The following is a 21,510-nucleotide window of genomic DNA, read 5'->3' on the forward strand; positions in this document are numbered from 1 at the left end:
GTTCGTTTCAGGTAATCTTCGCGCGAAACTTCTTCTCAGTCACGACACCCACACACGACACCCACACACAAAGTGAATAGAAAAGAAAACTTTGCGCAAGAGGAGTCGTCACGTGTAGCGCCGCACTGTGTGCGGAGACGGCGTTATGTACTAAATTTCGGGTTTTGCGTGACTTTGTACGACAACGGTCAAACCTGACGACGTCACGAGTCCCCGAAGCGCTGGCTGTCCACATCCAGGTCCGAAGATCACATCTAAGCGCGGCTATCATCGCAATCGCACTTATAATTACCGCTCATAATTCCCTCTGATTTTGATTTTAGATAATGAAAACTATTTTATTTTAATTCCTCTAATTACTCTTACATATATATTGTTACACAAGATGACAGAAACTATTTCACCGACACCTACCGTGGAAGACAGCGCATCCTCAATGTCATATCCTTACCGCACACAAACGGCAGCGGTAGAGGGCGAGTTTCGTCAGCTCTCACTTGAGGATAGGACAGATGACAGTGAAAGTGTCTTTTCTTTGTGGTCGGTTCCGGTCGACAGGCGGGTTCCGATCAAGGCAATTCCAGAAATACTGGTGTCCATGTACGGTCTGATCAAGCGGGACTCTGTCATCACAGATGGCGGCTACGTTGGCGAGGCAAGACTGCATTATTCGTCTAAAGTCGACGCGCCGTTTGAGCTATTTGCTGTACAATGGAACGGAGAAAATTTTCAACCTGAAGAGCTTACACCTGGCAACGCACATCCCCATCATTTGAGTCCAAAGATACCGGCCACAGAGCCAGCTGAAGCACAGGAATTAGCTCTATCAGACACATTACATTCTAGCAGCTCCGATTCACCTCCTGATAGCCCGGCCGCTTCAGCAAATCCTGGTAAAGTGCAAGACGACGACAGCAAGACAAAGCACCGAAGTCGGGCAAAATCAATCACACACGCAGTTACAAAGCATTTACACGCGCGTCACTTTGAAGTCTCGCCGCCTCCGTCGGGGAAGTTGGCTGTGACACAGCACAATCCGTCGGCGTATACGTTCACAAAGCTGATAAAGTTACCACCGGACACAAGTTTACGGTCGATTTCGCCGGGGGAGTGGGACCCGAACCAAGAGTATTCACACATAATCATAAATATATCAGCCGCTACCGGTAGTCCGGCAAAAATATATCAGGCTTCTACTTTGGATGGTACAATGCTGTACTGGATCGTTGGTAGGGTTGCCGGTACAGATGTCCTGGTTGGCGTGTCTACATATGCCCGGTTCTCAAATGCATCTTTGCCAGAGGACGCACAGCCACAGTCACCTGCCAAAGACAAGCCTGAAGTCAAAACTGCAATATTTAAAGCAGACGGAAAGGACATTAAGTCCGCCGTGTTCAAAACTTAATTGAGCTAAAAGCAACATCAAAAATGTGAACTTTAAACTTTTAGATGTGGGTAAAGTCGTAGATACCCTAGACATGCGGCAAACGGGAGTTTCGTGAAGCCGAGCAATTAATTGACGGAAAAACGAAGCTGCTGCTATCGAAACCTATCCAACACTCTTTTAGAGGTCGAACATGTTGTACTTCATTATAATAAAATCTTTTCCAAACTCATGCTATTCGAAAAAGAGACAGTTTTATGAAAGAATTACGGCAAGATCTATTTATTGGCGTGACGAGGAGTGAGTGCTGACACTGGCGCTGTCATCTTCTGTCTTGTCCTTAGACGATTTGAAGCCATGTCTGAAAAATGAAGCTCCCTTCTTGACACCTCCGGCGGCGGCAGAAACACCTTTGACAGGGGCGCCTGCAACAGAGGTCATAACTCTACCTGGAACTGCTAGAGTGCCAGAAAACGTTGATACACCCCTGATCGAGCGCAACACGTAGTCTGGTCTGAACTGCAATTGCAAACGTACTTGGCCAGATTTGCCGTCCAAATTGATTATGCATGGAGTGTTCTGCATCGGTTCTAGACCCGCTAGATTAATCTTGCCAGCGCCCAAGAAATCGTCGTCGCCTGGACCCATGTCCCAGTCATACACTTTGATCACAAAGTCGGCATTTATCAAAGACGGAACAGCGCACTCAAACACCTCGTTCCAGTCAGGAGAAAGCGTCTTTTTAACAACCTTCGACTTGAAGACTTTCTCGCCGTTCAAAATGAACTGTGCGTAAGGATCCGACTTCCCGCGACGGTCCGCAGCCGGCAAATCATTTGCGTCTAAAACTGACACCCTAACAAATCCCTGATTAAGGCGTGATTCAATCGGGTCCAGTTCCATTAAAACCGGAATGTATTTAAACGACATCTTCAAAGTATTGATAGCACCAGGCTCTTTTGTCTGGAACTGAAGTGTCGCAGGCTTGTTATATCCTTGTTTAAGATGCGCAAGAGTCGATCCGGTCATACTCGCAATTACGTTATCATCGTCACTGCGAACAGAGTTCGCTTTACTGGTCAAGCGTATATGCATCTTGGACCAGTCAAGCTCACGGATCAGTCCATCACCAACTTCTTCAAATCGTGCCTTACGTCCGTTGGCTCTTCCTGAAACGTAGGATGGAAACAGAAAGTCGTCAAAATAGATTTGCACGTAAACCCCCGACTTTGAGAAACTGCCTTCCAAGACCTTGAAAATCAACAGTCCTGATTCGTATTTAACCAGTTCTTCGGGTCCAAGTTTAAGTTTGACAGGTTCAGGCTTCGGCACTTCAATTTGATTACCGTTCTCGTCAACCGGGATAGCAGCCTCTACAGGATTTGGCTTGTCACCGTTTACTAAAGGTCCCCCTTTATCACCGTTAACTGTCTTCTTGCCTCCATTTTTGGAAGGAGGCTCCGCAGCTGCGGCGGCAGCTGCCTCAGCAGCAGCCTTTTCTTCTTCTGCGATCTCTTCAGGGTCCATGCAGTTTAACACAGGGAAAAACGAAACTTTATAATGCAATTGTCCCTTTGGAGTTCTGCCAGGCATGATAAGTTGACCAGTACGCTCTACCGAGTCGATGAACTCGACGTACTCGCCCGCTGCATTCTTCTTGATTATTTCACCAGCGTTGATCAGAAGTTCGCCAAGCGATCGGTCTTTACCATCATGTTCGGAGTCCATCACGTCAAGCGCGATCTTCTCATTTGGACTCGTAATTGTAGCGTAGATTATTTCGTCCCACGCAGGGTTCAAATTGTTATTGATGGTAACAGTTCTAGCCTTTTGGTAGTTGTTGACCATCGCGCGTACGTAAGGATCAACCTTACCGACTGTTTCAAGGTTGCGCAAATCACTGGCACTCTTACAATGGAACCGCAAAATACCGATTGGAGGGACATAGCCACCAGAGCCGGCAATTCCTTTGACCGCAACAGGTTTGAACTGTGCGGTAATACGCGCACGACCGGCGGGAACAAGTTTGACCCAATCGCTACCCTTCTCCAGCGACGCAAGCAAATCGTCAACTTTCACTTTATACGACGCAATAGTAGAGCTGCCTGATAAATCGCGATCATCGCGAACAGAAAATGAAAGAACAGAAGATCGCTTGCTCGTAAGCAGAATTTCGTGTGCCTCATCCCAAACTGGGCTATTCGTATTTTTCATGACCTTTGTAGTATGCACATCTTTACCGTCAACGTTGTATACGGCATATGGATTGAGACCACTAGAACCAAATCCCTTTTTTGCTGCAAGATCAAGATCCTTAGCTTGATGGAATGTGAAACGCAAGATACCAGTGTTGAGCTGTGGAGGAGGCTCAACAGTACCATCATCAAGAGTTCTACCAGCAAGTGTGGGGAAGAATCTTGCATCAAAAATAAGTTCCCCACGCTCTTTGCCGTTGTGTATAAGCTTTCCAGCAACATTTTCTTGCTCTGGGTTACCTTCAAGAGCTGCGAGTGGAAATGTAACAGTTCCGACTAGTTTGTCTTTGCGGATATCGTTAAAATCCAAAGCTTCCATTGTCAAAGCATCAGTAAGAGACGAGATTAAAAGAATCTTTGTCTCGTTCCACTTTGGCGTTGCGGTGTCACGTTTAATTGAAGTCCTCGCCAGTTCCTCGCCACCATTAAGCGAAAGCTTGACATAAGGATCCATAGTGTTACCCATAGAATCACCACCCTTGAAACCACGGCCTTGATAGAGTGTGACGGCAAGGACGCCGATGGCAGCGTCATTTGGAACACCAGACATAATTTGCTCAAGGTTGATAGTGATCGAATTGGGATCGTAAAGCATAGGTCCGAGTTGTTCGTCAACAGTGCTTTTGATGAAACTTTCTAAACCAGGCAAGAAATTCATATCAACACCGAACGTCTCACCACCAATGGGCTTAAGAACGAAATCAAAGTATGGAGGCTTAAGTAATGAAACACTAGCAGTTTGGACGTGCGGAAAGGAGGTAATCAGTTTGAGCTTGACTTGGACTAAGGCCTTCAGAGCCATGTCCTGAACAAGAATTGGCATTCCCACAGAGACAACACCTTTTCCAACACGGACTTGAAGTTCAACAAGTGGGTTGATTTTGTCTTTCAATTGACGTGAGGTCAGGTCAGTGATGTCATTAGGAATGAATGAGAAACCCCAGTCCATAACAACAACGTCCTCTTCTGTCTTGGGATAAGTACGAACCAAGTCGATGCGGGGAGGTTTGGTTCCAAGAGTAAACCGCTTCAGACTAGAAGAATCAGTACATGTACAGTAGTAAGTCACGTGGAAGCACATACGCCAGACTATCAATAGGGCTCGGAGCTTTAATACCGGACAGGGTCTGATTGGCAATTTCAATCACCATACCATTAAGGGTAGGTAGAAAGATTGCCCAAAATTTGACCAAGAACGAATTGAGCCATTCCATGCTCTCTGCATCTGTTTCCAATTTGACAAGAGCAGATTCACGCGCAAGATCGTCGCGAACTCGTCGGCGTACCCGCAATATCGAAGTCCGATAGTAGGTAGAAGTACAGGCCAGAATGATCACCAACCAGAGAATGCTGCCACTGAACCGGGCAACAATCCAAGAAGAAATCGCAGTAAAGAAAATAACTGCCGCGTTATGATACCAGTCACCGTAAAATTTGTCTTTGAGGTAATACTCAAGAAAAGTGACGCGATCGCGGAAATCAGTTTCATACTCTTCAATATCTTCAATCCACCCTCCGATCTTACGCCTCTTCGCCAGCTTTTTCTCAGCTTCTACTTTTTCATCGGCAGGTTGTGCAGCTCGGTGCATATCCCACAGAGGGTCCTCTGGAGGGGGCGTACGCTCAGTCTGCAAACAATTAAATGAAACCCAATTGATTGAAATATTCATTACAGACCTTCAGTTGACCTAAAGTCGCAACATCAACAGCTTTACCCGCAACCTAAAGAGACAGTTAGCGGAAAATATCGTGGAGAAATTTGTCCATACGTCACCAACCATGCCCACGGTACCAGTAACAGCGCCGGCAGCCGCGTTCACTGTACCAGAGACGAACTTCATTGGGGTTGAGAATCGTGACTTTTTCCCAGAATGAATAGAAGCCATAATTGTAGTGAGTTCAGGGAGTAATCGGGTGAGATAGAAGGAAAAAGAGAATGATTCAGAGATGTTGAAAGCAAGTGCGAAACCGGCGATTTAAAGGCGGGATCGAAGCTTATAATGTAAGTTAAGATGTCTCAAATACTGCATATGGGTTAGGGCCAGTCAAGTGTGCGGCGCGAATTAACAGCTTAAAACCGCGAGGGTATTGGGGTTGGCGTAAATCGGTGTTTCTTATTTCGGTGCAAACTTAAACTATTGGAACGGCTTCTCGAACGTTTTATCTCAGAGTTTTGCCGGTTTACTAGTGACAGCTCGTGCGTAACGCCGCACGGCGGATGGATTTAGTGCGAGATTGTGGATCTAGATTACTCCACCACTCTGAGAATGAATGAGAGAACATTCTGTAAGAGGTCGCCAGAGAAAAAAGCGTCAAATATTGTTAGAAACACCTTGCTACAGAATCAAACGAACTGCGACACGCGACGGTGGTAAGCCCAAGCTGTCACTTTTGGACTGGGCAAATCATTAAAAGCCAGAAGATCATCCTGCCAAAGTAAAAAATAAGAACGAAAGCACTTTAAACAAATCGTACGCTCCAATTGACCATAATTTAAGAAATATAGCCCAAAAAAGCTATTTTGACTACTTTTTGCTTGCGATTGCTGGTATAGTCGGGTGACGTCATTCCATATTTCGTTCAAATAGGGTAATCTCGGGCGCTGCTGCAGGAACAGAAAATCATTAGCGTAAAGTAAAGCGATAAAGTGAGATCAAGTCTCAATGCAAGTAATATATATATACATTATATATACATATACATGTAGTTTGTTTTGCTTTAATTTTATTAATAGTTCGGGTCCAAATTGGTCTGTGTTGAACGGCTGAAAACTGAATAGATTCAGTGGGCGGAATTTGCCTTGTGAGCGGCAGCAAGAGCTAAAACAACTGCTCAGTCCCATCTCCGGTAACCAGATCCAAAATTCGAAGGGGTCCTTCTCTTTCGCATCACGTTTGATCCTCTCTCACTCTCTTTATTTCCCATTTAATCATTTCCAATTTGCTTCAACTTCCTCTAATTATTCAATTGGCTTGGTTTCTCGGTCATAGTTCACAATGACTGAATCAGAAGCCGCAACCCAGCCGTCCGACGCCATCAACGGTCTTGCATCAACTGACAATGCTTCTCGTGAAACAAAATCGACCACATCGTCCATTTCGTCAAAAAGTACTGATAACGATAATTTTGCCGATAATTCGACTTCAAACATTACAATCGTGTCCTCGGATCTTTTAAAAAATTCATCGCAGCCATTGGAATCGATAGAATCTCCTGGCTCGGGTCCGATGGCTACTCCTATCGTGCCCGTCGTGTCATCGTCAGATTCGCAGCCCACTTCGAATTCCTCAAGTCAGACCTCTTCATCCGCCCATTACGCGGACATGGTTTATTCGAATGCTCATTATGATCAAGCGCAATATTCACAACATGCCCACAGATCGATGCAATCACACATGCCGCAGTTTAATCCGGCTCAATCACTATCTGATTCCACCACATTCACAATTTCCGTGACAAATGTACTGATTTTATACTATTAATTTGCTAGTATTGACATTTTATTAGTTACCTTTTATTGTCAGATGGCAAGAACTCAAAGATCTTGTTAAAGAAATAGTTTCTCTTCATCAAATTGCGCGGGTCGAGGTATTCACAATGGACAGCGTCAGCAAAAAATCGCAAGGTATCGGAAGCATAGTGTTAAGAGGGAAAGAAGCAGCTATGAAATGCATTCGTAAGTGTTACCCGCTTAGGATAGCAAGCTAACTGTGTAGAATATCTTGACGGCTACGAATGGCATTCACGCACACTCACAGCTAAACTTCTGCCTCCCATATTTGTGCCATTTGCACCAACCCAATCACTTCCATATGCGCCTACTATGTTCTCTATTCCAGGAAGAATGTCTACTACTCCGAATGCAACTCCACTACCGCAGTACGCAATTCCACCAATGATGGGTATACCCGTACCCCCTGTCTATCCAGAATATCAATCTTCTACAACTGCTTCGTCACCTTCGATTTCTAGTGGTCCTGACTATTTTCCTCCCCCTCATAATTACAATCACCGTCACAACCATCATCAGCCTCCTATCACACAACCGCCCGATGTCCGCAAAGTCTTTATTGGCAATATTCCGTTCAGTACTGAGAAGCGCGCAATCCAAGAGCTTATCCAGACCGCTGGTACTTTGGATCGAATTGACATTATTAACAACAATGAAGGCCAGTCACGTGGGTTTGCTATCGCAGTCTTTGGGTCAGAAGACGATGCATCGCGTGCGATTCAGATGTTCGACGGCGCAGAGTTTGAAGGCCGAATATTGGCTGTCCGTCTGGATCGATACCCCGACTCGCGTGGTAGCTACACTGGAAATTTGAATGCTGGGAGTTCATCACATTCAAGCAATGGCAAAAACTTTGCCTATGGAAATGGGTACAAGAAGTTTCACAAAAAAGAGGGTTTTTACTACAATAGTAATGGTGGTGCATATGCGAGCATGCCTCCTTCGCAATATAACTATAGTTCACCTTTCGATCCGGCTTCCACTTACTGGAACCCGGACGCCTTTCAGACAATGAAAAACCAGTTTCAAGGTATGCAGTTATTACCCCAGTTTGGATACTCTCAGATTCCACCACAGGTACACGCGCAATTACAGGCCCAAGCTGCCATGCAAAGTCAGGCACAAATGACTCATTTGACCCAGTATCAAATGGTGCCGCCGATGATGCCGCCACAGCAATTTCAAAGTATCACACCATCACCAGTCCCGTCAGAGCAGCAGATGTCGCAGCAACTGCAGTCACCAACGCGACAGCAAGTGCGTCAACAATAACTTACTGGACTGATTAGAAATTCGGAGTTATGAATGATCTCGTATTTGCGGGAGGTTTTGTTTCATGTTTTCTTTACTCTGAGCATGTATCGATAGAGTTGTCATGACAAAATCAAAATTTGTTTGTCAGGTATGGTCAATTTCTCAAAAGCGTTTGTATATTTCAACCTACATGTTCTATTTGTACAAAGTAATTGCAATGACTGTCGTTCAACGTCATATCATTGAAAAGTTTGAATTGCTTTTAATTCAGTATTGTGGTTTAATCTACTGTGTACAGTAAAATTATGAGATCCATATAATAGCATTGTTGCAAATCATAAAAGCCAAAAGCTAGTTCGGCCTTACTGCTCCACTCTAAAACAAGCTTAATTAATGATCTGCACACTTCGAATGCATCCGTTCGCTTGGTAAACCAGCATGAAATCGCAAGTCATAATTGATTAAACGCATGAAGACCTAACCGGACCTAGAAAACGAGGTCTTATTTGTCACTCGCCATTTGGGCGGTGTTTGACCAATTTGGGTTGGAAGCTGACATTATTCAAGAATGTGATCTTCATGTGACGGTACGCTATCGTACAAAACCCTAATGCTTAACAATACCCTTCTATTTAATTTCTTCCACACTCGACGATTTTAAATCCGAGATATGTTGAGCCGCAGAAGCTGATTAGCTTGGAGCTGCATGATTAATGAGTAATTTACTCCATATATACACTCTCTGCTTCTTGTAATTTGGCTGTAAACTACCCAATTGAACCCCACAAAATGACAGATTTCAGTATCACAAATATTTTTGACGTGAAAGACCTTGTTTGTGTCATTACCGGAGGCGGTACCGGTGGGTGTATGGTTGCTGTATTGCGTGAGGGGATTACTAACAGATTGCACAGGAATTGGACTTATGATGGCAACTGCGCTTGAAAACAACGGTGCTATTGTGTATATTGTCGGACGTAGATTGAATGTACTCGAAAATGCGGTTAAGTTATATGCGAAGCACGGAAATATGTTCCCACTTCAAGGCGATGTGACCAAGAAGGAAGACTTGCTTCGCATTACGGCTGCAATCAAAGAACAGTTCGGTAAGATTGATTTGTTGGTAGTTAACTCTGGCGTCATGTCCGAGTCGACCCATGACTTTACTCCGGAAATCAAGGCAGACCCAAAAAAGCTTTCTGAGTTCTGGATGAATAAGTCAGAGGATGAGTGGGCCCGCACGTTCTCAGTCAATGTTACGTCCGTGTTCTTCACAACTGCCGCGTTTCTTGAACTGCTCGACCTCGGCAACAAGACTCGCGCTCACGGAAAACCAACGTCGCAAATCGTCATCACTGGTTCGATTGGTGGATTTATGCGAATTACCCCCTTTGCATTCACGTACAGCGTCTCTAAAGCCGCCACAAATCACCTCGCAAAAATGTTGTCGACGTTCTTTCTTGAATACGACATTCGCGTCAACGTCTTAACGCCTGGCATGTACCCGTCCCAGATGACCGGTGGTCCTGGCCAAGGCATCGACGAGAACAATAAGGTGCATCTGCCGCTGTTCCCAAAGAGCTTCATTCCTTTAGGTCGTGCGGGTAGCGAGGAGGAAATGGCGGGTGCGATTTTGTACCTTGCCTCAGCAGCTGGTGGCTACAGCACCGGAGTAGCATTGGTGACAGACGGTGGCAGACTGGCCCAATTCCCAAGCACATATTAGACACGTTACGACACTGTGACTTGCAGATCTCCAAAAGAAAGTACTATTTATTCATCTTTACAATTACTATATACCGTAGCCCTGTGTTTGTAAACCCGCGACGCTCGGTTGACTGCTCCGCTGGTCTTGTGACCGTCTCGGCGTGTTGTACTCTGCGAACCACGGGCTCTTAAGCGCGTTGTGGGCCGATACTCTGTTGTCTGGCTGGAGCTGCAACATTGACACCAGTAGCTCGAGTCCGAGCATGTCCACTTTTGGCAGAATTGCGTGCAGGTCCTGTGGCGCGTAGACTGGGAAGTTTACACGGTAGTTTGGCAGCGTCGAGATGTTTGGCCATGTGCGTTCGTTCGGCGTGCCCATCAGCCTGAAAATCTTTTGCAACTGGTCTTCGTTTGTGGTGCCGGGAAACAGAGGACGGCCGGTATACATTTCAGCCATAATGCATCCTGCAGACCATATATCTATCGATGTCGAGTATGTACGCGAGCCAAGGAGCACGTCAGGAGCACGATACCAAAGAGTGACGACTTCGTTTGAAAAAGTGTTGACTGGAATTCCAAATGCACGCGCAAGACCAAAATCTGCCAGCTTTAGCTGTCCTTTGTTATTGATGAGCAAATTCTGCGGCTTTAAATCTCTATGCAACACTCTGTTGTCGTGGCAAAACGCGATTCCTCTCAAAAGCTGATACATAAATGACTTGATTGTAGCCGGGTCAAGCGCGCCATGGTCTCCACGGCTGTCCATGTACTTCTTCAAATCACGGTCCATAAATTCAAACACCAAATTAAGTTTGTTTTCAGTGTGAATGACATCGTACAGTGACACTACGTTCTCGTGTGCAAGTTCTTTCATAAGCGAAATCTCTCGAATGGCAGTCGACGGTGTGCCCTCTTCGCTATCAAGGTTGATCTCTTTCAATGCGACTAATTCACCTGTCGCCCTATTACGCCCCTTGAACACGGTCGCGTAAGTACCCTCACCTAGCTTCTCAAGTCTGCAAATGTCAGTCAGTACATTACTCCAAATTGCCAAATGTGTCAAGACATACTGCTGATACCTACATTGTTAGCAAAACAAATTTACGCATCAACACTATAGCCACCTACTGTGAGCTCGTCGACATTCTCCCCTGATTGCTAGAGCTCGGAAACCTTGCCGGCGGTGGTGCGTAGTTCTGCTGCAAGAAAGAGTCAGTTTCCAGGCGACGAAATTCTCGTGTACATGATGATGCTCACCTCGCTCTCTGCATGTAAAAACGTCGACACTTGCGACGGATTTGAATGTTGCTGTGATGCCAGTGAGTCGGTTGGAGACGCACCGGCTGCGTACTGGCCTTCTTGGTAGTTTTGGTTTTGTTGATCCAGATTCTCAAATGGCTCGACTCTGTTATAATCAAGAGTCGTGCTTTTTGTGAATGCGTACTAATACAACTTTTCGAGTATCCGTCTTTTTCTGAACAATATTTAAAGCTGTAGCAGACAAGTAAACAGTAAACCGCGTTCAGCTTAAAAACGTCAAACGTCAAAAATGGATGGTGGAAGGTGAGGCTCAAACTCCTCCTGACATGTCATGATCGCCGAGTGCTGTATCTATGTCGGCTTAAGCCACGGAGATGTATTATTGCTACCAACGATCTTAATCGTGAGTTTAATAAGCTCTTATTTATATTAATGGATTATTTACGTGATTACACACAAAAAGGACAAAACAATGACCAGAATCAATAGAACAAAGAACAACGCATCAAACATGATACCATCCAAAATCATAAAGCAGTGAAATCTAGCAATCAACTCCTGCTCTTGGCTGCCAGCATCACAGACGATTTTGAGGGCAGTCAAAGTGCAGAACTTCTTTGGCTTTATCGGGACAGTAAACTCGTTATGGAAAAAGTTCAAGGTTGGTTATTACACCAGGTAATATTTTAAAGCTATACTGTAAATGTGTAGGTATAAATTGAAGCATGTCATATATGTGTGCCAATCAATAATCTAACTAAGCTATTGACTGTCTATTAAGTATAAGTTATCTAGATTGTTCGTACTCGATGATATATAAAGGAAAGAGGTCAGAGTTGAATCAGGGTTAATGGCAAGTCGAAGGTTTACGGCACATATACATTTACATATATATAATTCCGTTATCTTATAACGAAGGGCTCTTCCATTCTTTCTTCTGAACAGAAACACCGTCGACAGCCGGTCCGTCCACGAACCAAACAACCTTGCCCTTTGCACTTTCATTGACAAGACTACAAGGCAAGCCAGCATCAGGATCTTCAAAAATGGTTTTCAAAATTGGGGCCTTGCCTGCACCAGTCGCAACAAATGCAATACGAATTGAATGCGCGACGACGGGTAATGTCAGTGTGATCCTTCTTGGAGGTGGTTTTGGTGAGTCTTCGATTGGCGCAACCCAGGCAACGTTTTCCCGCAATAACTCGTGCCCAGGGAACAGTGAACAAGTGTGTCCGTCTGGTCCACACCCTAAAAGAAGCAAATCAAAAGATGGCAATCTGACTGAATCTGATAATTGTGTTAACATTTGCGATTTCGTAAAACGACTAGCTTTATATCGGCGTACCTTTTGCAGCAAAACTCTTAATTAACTCTTTTTCGTACAAATCAGCCGTTTCTGTAGCGTCTTCCAAATAGTCGGTGTTGATAGGGAAAACTGTCGGCTGAACAACTTCTTCTGGCAGATGGTCAAGCAGTTCCCTCTTTAACAGCCCATAATTGCTGTCCTCGTCTTCATATGGGACTAACCGCTCATCGGCAAAAAAAATTTGCCTATAAAAATTAGTCAGTCTTTTATAATTTATCGTAACATCAATTAACCAATGCATTTCATAAATGAAACCGATGTGTTTCAGAATGCCACAAGCATCACATTCCCATCATGCAAAGCATAGTTAAATGATTTGGGACATAATATAAGATTGTACCATTTTGACCATTTCACCGCCTCATTTCCCAGTAATGATTTCCGTAGCATTGGCACGAGAGAGCCACCTGAAACGCCGATCTTGAACGCATCGTGACGCTCAAGCGCGGCTGCCTGAGCTTGCAGAATATACTCTGCAAAAGCGGGAGCAAGCAAAGTGCTGTCCTTAAAAACGTAAATTGAAGGGAGAGTTGGCATTTTGTCTTGATGAAGTGTTTCCGTGATGGCAATTGCTTAAACGTGAATTTTGTGTGTGGAGAACCAACAACATACAGTAAAGAATGACGGACGAAACGGGGGGGGGGGCTACGAGAAAATACAGCACAGGTAAAGGTACATACTAAAGTGTAGATATGCGCTATTAGTTAGTTTACTAATCATAGTTATGGCATAAACGTAACTGAGTTAAACATGAAACTTGCAATGTAAATTGTTGACCTTAAAATGCGCCGCACTAGTTCAAAATTCCGTGCCTACTTTTTTGCAAACCTGAAATGACAAAAAAACAAGATTAATTTTATAGCAGGAGTTGCGCATGTGTTTAAAATGCAAAATTTGGGTGCGTAATGGTACAGTTGGAGAGAGCACAGGCGTAAACCTGTATCTTGATTGCGTCCAAGAGTCTAATCTTGAGCCAACTCGTCTTGTCTTACAAACACGCTAATTATGCTTTCTTATGAAAGCTTATTTTAAAAAAATAAGGTTTATTTAAGCATTTCTGTTCATCGATCAACAATTTTGTACTAAACCCTCGATACATGTAAGTAATTTCAATGACGACAGCGAACGCGAACTATAGGGGACTAGTATTCCACAGCCAAGTAGTATCCAGTCGTTTTCAGTATAAACGGTATAATAATAGAACAGATGGTAGCTACAGCATATATGTAATAACTACAATGTTATTTTGACGAGGTTTAATTGGCATTGAGGCTTTGAAATCGAGCTAGAGTACAGTTAATCAAGATCAGACTACACATTTCAGAGGAATCTTTTGAAAACTACAAAATGATGTCTTTTAGCGCTCTGCTAAGTCAAAGAGAGTTGGATAAGGGTACTGCCATAAAAAGCTTTTATTCTGCACCGAAATTTGTTGAAGATCTAGAATTGACTCATCAGTTATTTGGGTATAGTAATTGGCACAATGAATTACAACTTAGCTTACAATTACGCAGGCATACCGGATGTGTTAATGCTCTATGCTGGTCTTCAGATGGTCAGTTCTTGGCATCAGGAAGCGACGACACCCAGGTCAACATTTACTCCACCGATTCGCCATCGTACCCTCTCAGGTACCGTTTCCAGACTGGACACACGAGCAATATATTTTCTGTCAAGTTTATGCCCCACACCAGCAACGGTGTTGTTGTTTCGGCAGCCGGTGATCAAGAAGTTCGTGTTTTTGACATTGGTAATGGCTCACCAAAGCGTCGAGACGTGTTTCGTTGCTTCAAAGATCGTGTGAAGAGGATTGTGCCTGATGGAGAGTCTCCGCATTTATTTTTAACTTGCAGTGAAGACGGTGACATTCGACATATTGATCTACGGTCTCCAAATCGGTATCACAAAGCAGATACTGCACCACCGCCACTAATATCTTACGGAAAATATCGTATATCGTTGAACGCGCTCACACTCGCACCGTCTCAGCCACAGTACATAGTTGTCGGCGGAACACATCACGCACTGTTTCTTCACGACCGTCGGTTTTTGGCTCAAGACATCATGGAAACATGGGGTATGGTGTCGGATCCGACAGAAAGTACACAATGCGTTCGCAAGTTCGCACCAAGAGGTAAACGAGCGCATCACGTTACTAGTGCGAAGTTCTCTACTGCAAATCCGAACGAACTGCTCGGGAGCTGGTCGGCAGATGGAATTTATTTGTTTAATATACACCAAGACGGTCCGATGTTGGACGACCTAGGCAGTGAAGCCAATACACAGCCAAGAGCCGATCCGATTAATAGCACGGTCGACGATGCGGCGACCAACGCAACAAATCCTGGCGTTGAATCTGCTTTAATTTCGGAGCACCCTGATTTAATACCGCTTATTCGACAGGTGAAAATGCTTATAGTTACGATGCATAATGGTAGTATGAGAGCTGAGTCGTCCATTGTCTCTAATCAGATATTGGACATGTACAGGAGACACCAGCTGCCAAAGACGAATGCACAGTTTTCGATCTACAAGTTTGTTGTTGCACTGGCAATGTACTACCGCAGAATGGATGCGTTTGACCATCATCGTGGCGAGGAAAGGGAACGTCGACGGTTAGAGAGTTTACGAGCAGTTGGGTCTGCTGATTTGAATACTGAAGTAGACGCAAGTGATTCGGAGGACGAAGAAGTGAATCCGGTAATTCAACCACGTTGGTCGCCACGATACGACGTTATCGCTTGCATGCTTCAGCATGGATTTGCAATTTCTTCTCGAACACGAACGGTGCGTGTTCCTGATCCGGATATTTTTAGATTACAATCATACGAAAATCATCATCCCGTACTTAGCGCACTTGATCAAGAAACACTTTCAGACTCTGAATTTCATTTAGCTGAGGATTTGCAGATTGAGATCGAGACTGAAGAATACAAGGATCCGGAAAGTGAGCTATTTGACCTGAAGGTGTGGCGCGATGGGGCATTAGCCTTGATACGACGAGAAGCGACGAAAATTACTGACAGTGTACTGGAGGAAGCATTTGGACCAACCTGGCAAGACAACATTTTGCCGATAGATATCAAGGCTCCTCAATACGACATTGACGCTCCAGTTGAAGGTCCGATGCACGAATTCTCGTATCATGACGAGTTTGAGCATGATTCGAGTGCTTGGGACCTTGATATTAGCGATCTCAACCAAGTTGACGAAGATGAGACGTTTAGTGGTTTGCGACCTCATTTCCCAGAACAAGACTATGATACTTACGACGATCCTGACGGTGACGACATGCCGTGGCTACAGTACGGTCGTGGCCAATCGGACCCTTCTAAACTTGCGCCGGATGTGCCAATAGGTCGGCCATTGCGTGCATTTTGCGGTCACTGCAATGTCCAGACTGTATGAGCGACCCGCTGTATGGATGTTTCTGCTAACTTTTGATAGGTTAAGGATGTCAACTTTTTTGGTGCGAATGATGAATATATTATGTCAGGTTCGGACTGTGGTCATTTATTCATATGGGATAAAGAGAGTCAGAAACTTGTACAGATACTGGAGGCTGACACAGAGATTGTGAATGTTGTACAGCCGCATCCCCAGATTCCTCAGATTGCGGTATCTGGAATTGACAGGACAATCAAAATTTTCAGTCCGTACAGCATGGATTACACTCTGAAGCCGGCGATGCAAGGACGGCGCAACACCGCGAACGGACCGAGTGTACGGTTCTGGGATCGGTCAGATATATTTGATACCTATCAGGAACATTTTCCTAACCCGACCGATGTGACTCGCGCTGTGATTCACAACAACGACGTGCGTGCGAAGACAATGTTATCCGAGTTAAAGGCGCCGAGAAAGTTCTTGGGTCCGTCCCGATCGAGAATCAGCGAGGAATACAGTATCGTGAGTGCGAACGCGCAGACATCGCAGCAGGGGCTTGCAGACGCCGGGTTTACGCGGCATACGCTAGCCGAGCTGGCAGAAATGCGGTTGCATTTACAAGGAGCCGGTGTGATCGACGGCGATGATCGGGAATGCATTATTGCCTAGCCTTGTGCTATAGCTATATAAGGAGTAACATGTTACATGATTGGGTATTATTCAAAAGTATGTAGAAGTAAGTACAGTTTGCTTTATAGGTTTGCATGACACGTCAAGCGTGTCAAGTTCCTTTACCAGCAATGCCTGTTTTCTCCAAATTTCCCACCGAAACCCTGTCAACGCTCCCTTAGCACCTTGAACTCGATGGCACGGAATCAGGAGCGCAATCCTATTGCGCGCACAGGCCTGTCCAACAATCTGTGACATACCGGCCGATCGGTATAAATTTACCGCGATTTGGCCGTAACTTTTGGTCCTACCCCGCGGTATCTCGTAAAGTAAATACGTCCATATCTGCTGCTGCTTGACCGTTCCGTGTGAGATGTCGACCCCGCCTATTCGGTCCACAAACTCTGCATCGGTCAGGTTCTTGTCGGTATTATAATCTGCATTTTCGTCAGCGTCGGCGGGAGGAGCAATGTACCGCCACACGATGCGCTCGACGACACGACAAATTTCAAATCCGGCAGACGACTGAATAAACTTGTATCTCGCTCGTCGATCTTTCGCCAACGTCTCGCGGCATTCACGGCTCATTTTGGCTGGACTCGAGCCAAGAGAAAGATACATTATTTTTGACCTTTTTTCTCTCGGTGCGTATTCTCGTGCCACCAGCATCCAGCCTAGTGGAGTCTCGTTTGAAACTGTGTATTCTACTATTTTCTGCATAATTTGTTAACGGAACAGAAAATGGCCGCGTCGGGATGTTGATCAAAGATGCGTCACACACACGTCATCACGTGACTTAATTGATGGCGATGATTTTAAACGCGCCTAGATTTTGCTTAGTTGTCTTGCACCGTAATGGAACTTCGAACGATTACACCTATGAGCGTCTCGCGATCTGATGGGGCGTATGATGACACTATAAGTACAGCCAGTAGTAGTGACGACGGTGAGGAGGACGAGGACGATATTCAGTTTGTGCTTGGCGGTGCGAAGCAGCGACCGGCGTCGTACACAAATAAATTGGCGGCTCACGCCGGGTTGGCCGGATATGCTGCCGGGTTCGAATGCGATCAGGTTAAATTTATGAATAATAAGGTAAATGCTGCCCAGTCCTTGCTGTCGTCGCCGACAACTGTGAATTTAAAAAAATCGAATTTACCTTTATCCGGACCTGACGGTCTCTCGATGTCCGGCCAACGACAGCTAACCCCGTCTTTTTTATCTTGTGAAATGCAAGATCTTGTAACGAAGTATATAATTAAGTTGCTGTCAAAATCGACAGTACGAAACGATCTGAACGATACCGACATGACGGACGGCGAATCTGAAGTTTTGGATTCCGATATGATGGACATAGACGATGAAAATATCAATGAGTATGCCAATGACAGTTGGCACTTTCAACGGTTTAGCGAGTTATGCCCAACGGCGTACCTTGCTCGCTCAAGCGAAGACAAAGACGAGATTATGTCTGACGCTTAATATTCTTGTGCTGTTGATTAAGATACCTTATGCTCTGTTTGCTTGCGCGGATTCCTGACATTGTGGGCTCTTTAGCCTCGATTTTACTGCTTTAGTCTTTTGAGTCATGATAATAACTCATATTATTAGCGACAATACTTATAATACAGTAAACCACCAAAAGCAGCAATCAAAAACGCACAGTTTCTTCAAACCATGTCGAAAAAGAAGAAAGCTTATTGCATCAAGACAGAAACAAACAAAGTGTATACTAAACACTAACACGAGCCACAATATTATTACACCGGCCCAAAGTTCTTGACTTTGCATTTTTCTTTTTCCAGAACCCAAATTTATAACATGACAACCACATAACAGACCAACAACAAAAATTGCTTACTCCACTGTCACTGCCTTAGCCAAGTTTCGTGGGAAATCAACATCGAAGCCCTTCTTGACCGCAAGCCAGTAGCTCATGAGCTGTAGTGGAATCACATTTAGCAGGCCTTGCAGACAGTCAACGGTAGCAGGAACTTCGAGCGTGCGATATGTCTTGTGGAGCTTTGAAAGCGCATTCTCACCTTTGTTGCAAAGCAGAATGGGGTTGCCGGAGCGAGCAATGACTTGTTCAACAGCGCTCATGACCTTGGGGAACAAGGAATCATGTGTAGCGAGAACAATGATTGGCAAGTTCTCATCAACCAAAGCAAGTACACCGTGCTTTAACTCACCCGCCAAGACACCCTCAGAGTGCATGTAAGAAATTTCCTTAATCTTGAGCGCACCCTCGAGGGCAGTCGCATGTTGGTAGCCTCTGCCAAGCAAAAGAAGTGACTTCTGGTTGATCAGATCAGTCTCAGCCATTGCCCGAATCCGATCGTTCAGGGCGAGAACCTCTTCAACTTGCTTAGAGATCTTGGACAGACCATCGATAATGGAATGACGACGAGCTTGCTTCGAGATACGATCATCGGAAAGCGAAAGAGCCATCATGACCAATGCAACATACTGCGAAGTGTAAGCCTTTGTAGATGCAACACCAATTTCTGGACCGGCGTTGATATGGACACCGCAGTTGGTCTGGCGAGAAATGCTGGAGCCGACACTGTTGACAATACCAACAGTCAAGGCACCACGCTCAATACAGTACTGTAAAGCGAGCATTGTATCTGCAGTTTCTCCAGATTGTGAAACAAACACGCAAGTGTCATCACGGAACACCGGCGACCGTCTGTCCAGAAAATCCGAGGCCAGCTCAACGGTGATAGGAATCTCTGACAGTTCTTCAAAAATCGCTCTAGTCTATTGCTTGTTAGCTGACAACTAATAAAATGTATAAAGAAAACATACCGCCATGCAAGAATGGTAGGAAGTACCGCATGCAACCATAATAATACGGCGACACCGTCTTATTGTTTGAAGGTAAGATGAAAGTCCACCGAGAGTCACCGTTTTCTTTTCAAAATCAACACGACCACGCATAGTATTAATAATCGAGTCCGGCTGCTCAAAAATCTCTTTTTGCATGAAATGGTCGAAGTTTCCTTTCATGATTTCATTCAATTCCATTTCGAGAGTCTGAATAGAACGAATTGTTGGCTGTCCATCCTCGCGACGAATACGATGAATATGAAGCTCTCCATCATAAATGTGAGCAATATCATCATCCATAAGGTACAGAACTTTCTTGGTATGCTCCACAACAGCAGAAGGATCTGAGGCAAGGAAGAACTCGATCTGCATGGGGATACCATCGTCGGACACAAAGGCACGAGATTGCGATCGCCGAAGATCATTATCACCCATAGGCACAAGAAGTGACCCATTAGACAGACCGTTTGACTGTGGAAGAGCAAGAAGACCGTTCGACGTCTCCATCGGGCTATCGACAGTAATCTCTGCGAATTCAGGGAATTCGACGTCAACAAAGTCGACCTTAAGTTTTTTCTCCGTCTTGACACCAATCAACAACGGCGAACCTTTTCGAGTTGCAATGACTTCATTTGGGTAATGGACCGACTTCATGAGCAGACCGTATGCCCCCTGTAGTTCCATGAGAACAAGCTTTGTAAGTTCTGTGAAGTCCAAATCACGATGCTTGTTTAAGTCATAAACATATTTTGCAAGCTTAGCAATACATTCAGTATCAGTTTCGGTTTCGAATACAAAGTGCTTTCCTTCAAGCAATGCTCGGATCTCGCGGTAGTTGGTAATAATACCATTGTGAACTACCACGAATTCGTTTGTAGGATCTGATCGGTGTGGATGTGCGTTTATAGGCGAAGGCTGGCCGTGAGTAGCCCATCGAGTATGAGCAATGCCGACATGAGTGTTGAAAACCTTTTTGTTGTCGGTATCAGAGTTCTCGTAGAGTTTGCGGAGAGCCGCCACTTTGCCGACCTCTTTAAATAAAAGGACCTCGTTAGGTTTGTCGCCATCAATGGCAATACCGGCTGAGTCATAACCTCTGTATTCTAGCCGTTGCATGCCTATTTAAAAAAAAACAATTAGAACAACTGTTAATTAGCTGAAATGAGTACTTACCATCGAGCATCGTATTTACGATTTCGCCTCTAGTTCTTTCAACCAAATAGTTGACATAGCCAAAGATTCCACTAAAATAAATGTTAATATACATAAAACTAATCATTTGTAGAAATGACGATAAAGAATCATCAGGCTGATTCGAAAGAGCGCGTTATAAATTGCCAGGGGGACAGAATAGCATACCACATGATTCAATAGCAAATACAAAGCTGACTTTTCAGCTAATAATATTAAAAGAATGAAAAACAAAAGGAATAAAGAGAAAAAAGGAGGAGACGAGAGTAAGAGAGTGGACAAAAGAAGAAGATGAGAACCAAATGGAGTGCAGGCGCGCAGTTTATAAGAGATCGAAACTGGATTTGTACGCACGATTTTAAGTTGACCCGGGTGTAAATATTAGTATACGGCGTATGCAGTAACGAGCGTCTGGGTTCAAATAAATACTGCTGACCCAAGAAATCAAAAGAAGCAATGTGTCAACAAGAAAGAGCCCCTTTGTGAATGCTATTTTTAAATTTTACCTTCAGTTAACAATGTTCACAAGTGTCAATTAATTGAGACTGTTCATAGCTTAAATCTATTTTAAAACTTGTTCGGTCGAAAACATTCTTTTTTTGACAAAACTCTATCGTTATTGACAAAGGGGTCATTTGGCTTTGACAGTGGTTTTATGCCGTGTGCAAGCTCTCGTTATGTATAATTTGTTCAT

At 44.5% G+C, this 21,510-nt stretch overlaps 10 protein-coding genes across 10 annotated transcripts; 5 read left to right on the forward strand and 5 right to left on the reverse strand.

Moving 5' to 3' along the window:
- The first annotated feature begins 53 nt into the window (after nucleotides 1-53).
- Nucleotides 54-1,616, forward strand: V1512DRAFT_256621 (uncharacterized protein). The gene has a single exon (XM_066915053.1). The coding sequence runs from the start codon at nucleotides 386-388 to the stop codon at nucleotides 1,403-1,405; it is 1,020 nt and encodes a 339-aa protein (XP_066774320.1). The 5' UTR covers nucleotides 54-385; the 3' UTR covers nucleotides 1,406-1,616.
- On the reverse strand, nucleotides 1,390-5,708 carry V1512DRAFT_256622 (C2 domain-containing protein). Its single transcript, XM_066915054.1, has 4 exons — nucleotides 5,409-5,708; nucleotides 5,317-5,361; nucleotides 4,723-5,267; nucleotides 1,390-4,673 (listed from the first exon to the last, which is right to left on the reverse strand). The coding sequence occupies exons 1-4, from the start codon at nucleotides 5,523-5,525 to the stop codon at nucleotides 1,667-1,669; spliced, it is 3,714 nt and encodes a 1,237-aa protein (XP_066774321.1). The 5' UTR covers nucleotides 5,526-5,708; the 3' UTR covers nucleotides 1,390-1,666.
- Nucleotides 5,709-6,495: 787 nt separating this feature from the next.
- V1512DRAFT_256628 (uncharacterized protein) lies at nucleotides 6,496-8,747 on the forward strand. The gene is made up of 3 exons (XM_066915055.1): nucleotides 6,496-7,100; nucleotides 7,147-7,315; nucleotides 7,356-8,747. The coding sequence occupies exons 1-3, from the start codon at nucleotides 6,636-6,638 to the stop codon at nucleotides 8,420-8,422; spliced, it is 1,701 nt and encodes a 566-aa protein (XP_066774322.1). The 5' UTR covers nucleotides 6,496-6,635; the 3' UTR covers nucleotides 8,423-8,747.
- A 338-nt stretch (nucleotides 8,748-9,085) lies between these two features.
- Nucleotides 9,086-10,193, forward strand: V1512DRAFT_256630 (uncharacterized protein). Its single transcript, XM_066915056.1, has 2 exons — nucleotides 9,086-9,266; nucleotides 9,319-10,193. Exons 1-2 carry the CDS (start codon nucleotides 9,194-9,196, stop codon nucleotides 10,128-10,130), a joined length of 885 nt encoding a protein of 294 aa, XP_066774323.1. The 5' UTR covers nucleotides 9,086-9,193; the 3' UTR covers nucleotides 10,131-10,193.
- On the reverse strand, nucleotides 10,160-11,654 carry V1512DRAFT_256632 (kinase-like domain-containing protein). The gene is made up of 3 exons (XM_066915057.1): nucleotides 11,369-11,654; nucleotides 11,240-11,310; nucleotides 10,160-11,190 (listed from the first exon to the last, which is right to left on the reverse strand). The coding sequence occupies exons 2-3, from the start codon at nucleotides 11,254-11,256 to the stop codon at nucleotides 10,197-10,199; spliced, it is 1,011 nt and encodes a 336-aa protein (XP_066774324.1). The 5' UTR covers nucleotides 11,257-11,310; nucleotides 11,369-11,654; the 3' UTR covers nucleotides 10,160-10,196.
- Nucleotides 11,655-11,977: 323 nt separating this feature from the next.
- On the reverse strand, nucleotides 11,978-13,362 carry V1512DRAFT_218844 (uncharacterized protein). The gene is made up of 3 exons (XM_066913642.1): nucleotides 13,078-13,362; nucleotides 12,717-12,922; nucleotides 11,978-12,658 (listed from the first exon to the last, which is right to left on the reverse strand). Exons 1-3 carry the CDS (start codon nucleotides 13,272-13,274, stop codon nucleotides 12,279-12,281), a joined length of 783 nt encoding a protein of 260 aa, XP_066774325.1. The 5' UTR covers nucleotides 13,275-13,362; the 3' UTR covers nucleotides 11,978-12,278.
- Nucleotides 13,363-13,714: 352 nt separating this feature from the next.
- V1512DRAFT_256639 (WD40-repeat-containing domain protein) lies at nucleotides 13,715-16,881 on the forward strand. The gene is made up of 4 exons (XM_066915058.1): nucleotides 13,715-13,897; nucleotides 13,951-14,203; nucleotides 14,252-16,139; nucleotides 16,185-16,881. The coding sequence occupies exons 2-4, from the start codon at nucleotides 14,085-14,087 to the stop codon at nucleotides 16,791-16,793; spliced, it is 2,616 nt and encodes an 871-aa protein (XP_066774326.1). The 5' UTR covers nucleotides 13,715-13,897; nucleotides 13,951-14,084; the 3' UTR covers nucleotides 16,794-16,881.
- Nucleotides 16,495-17,688, reverse strand: V1512DRAFT_13371 (6-O-methylguanine DNA methyltransferase). The gene has a single exon (XM_066912972.1). The coding sequence runs from the start codon at nucleotides 17,511-17,513 to the stop codon at nucleotides 16,845-16,847; it is 669 nt and encodes a 222-aa protein (XP_066774327.1). The 5' UTR covers nucleotides 17,514-17,688; the 3' UTR covers nucleotides 16,495-16,844.
- On the forward strand, nucleotides 17,651-18,334 carry V1512DRAFT_256644 (uncharacterized protein). The gene has a single exon (XM_066915059.1). The coding sequence runs from the start codon at nucleotides 17,673-17,675 to the stop codon at nucleotides 18,273-18,275; it is 603 nt and encodes a 200-aa protein (XP_066774328.1). The 5' UTR covers nucleotides 17,651-17,672; the 3' UTR covers nucleotides 18,276-18,334.
- Nucleotides 18,335-18,650: 316 nt separating this feature from the next.
- Nucleotides 18,651-20,892, reverse strand: V1512DRAFT_201950 (uncharacterized protein; the record flags this gene model as incomplete). Its single annotated transcript, XM_066913239.1, has 3 exons — nucleotides 18,651-19,556; nucleotides 19,605-20,743; nucleotides 20,799-20,892. The coding sequence occupies 3 exons, from the start codon at nucleotides 20,890-20,892 to the stop codon at nucleotides 18,651-18,653; spliced, it is 2,139 nt and encodes a 712-aa protein (XP_066774329.1).
- Nucleotides 20,893-21,510: the final 618 nt, after the last annotated feature.

This window comes from Lipomyces arxii (assembly GCF_038497795.1).
Source record: "Lipomyces arxii strain Phaff 12-163 unplaced genomic scaffold V1512scaffold_1, whole genome shotgun sequence".
In the NCBI taxonomy this organism is placed as follows: Eukaryota; Fungi; Ascomycota; class Lipomycetes; order Lipomycetales; family Lipomycetaceae; genus Lipomyces; species Lipomyces arxii.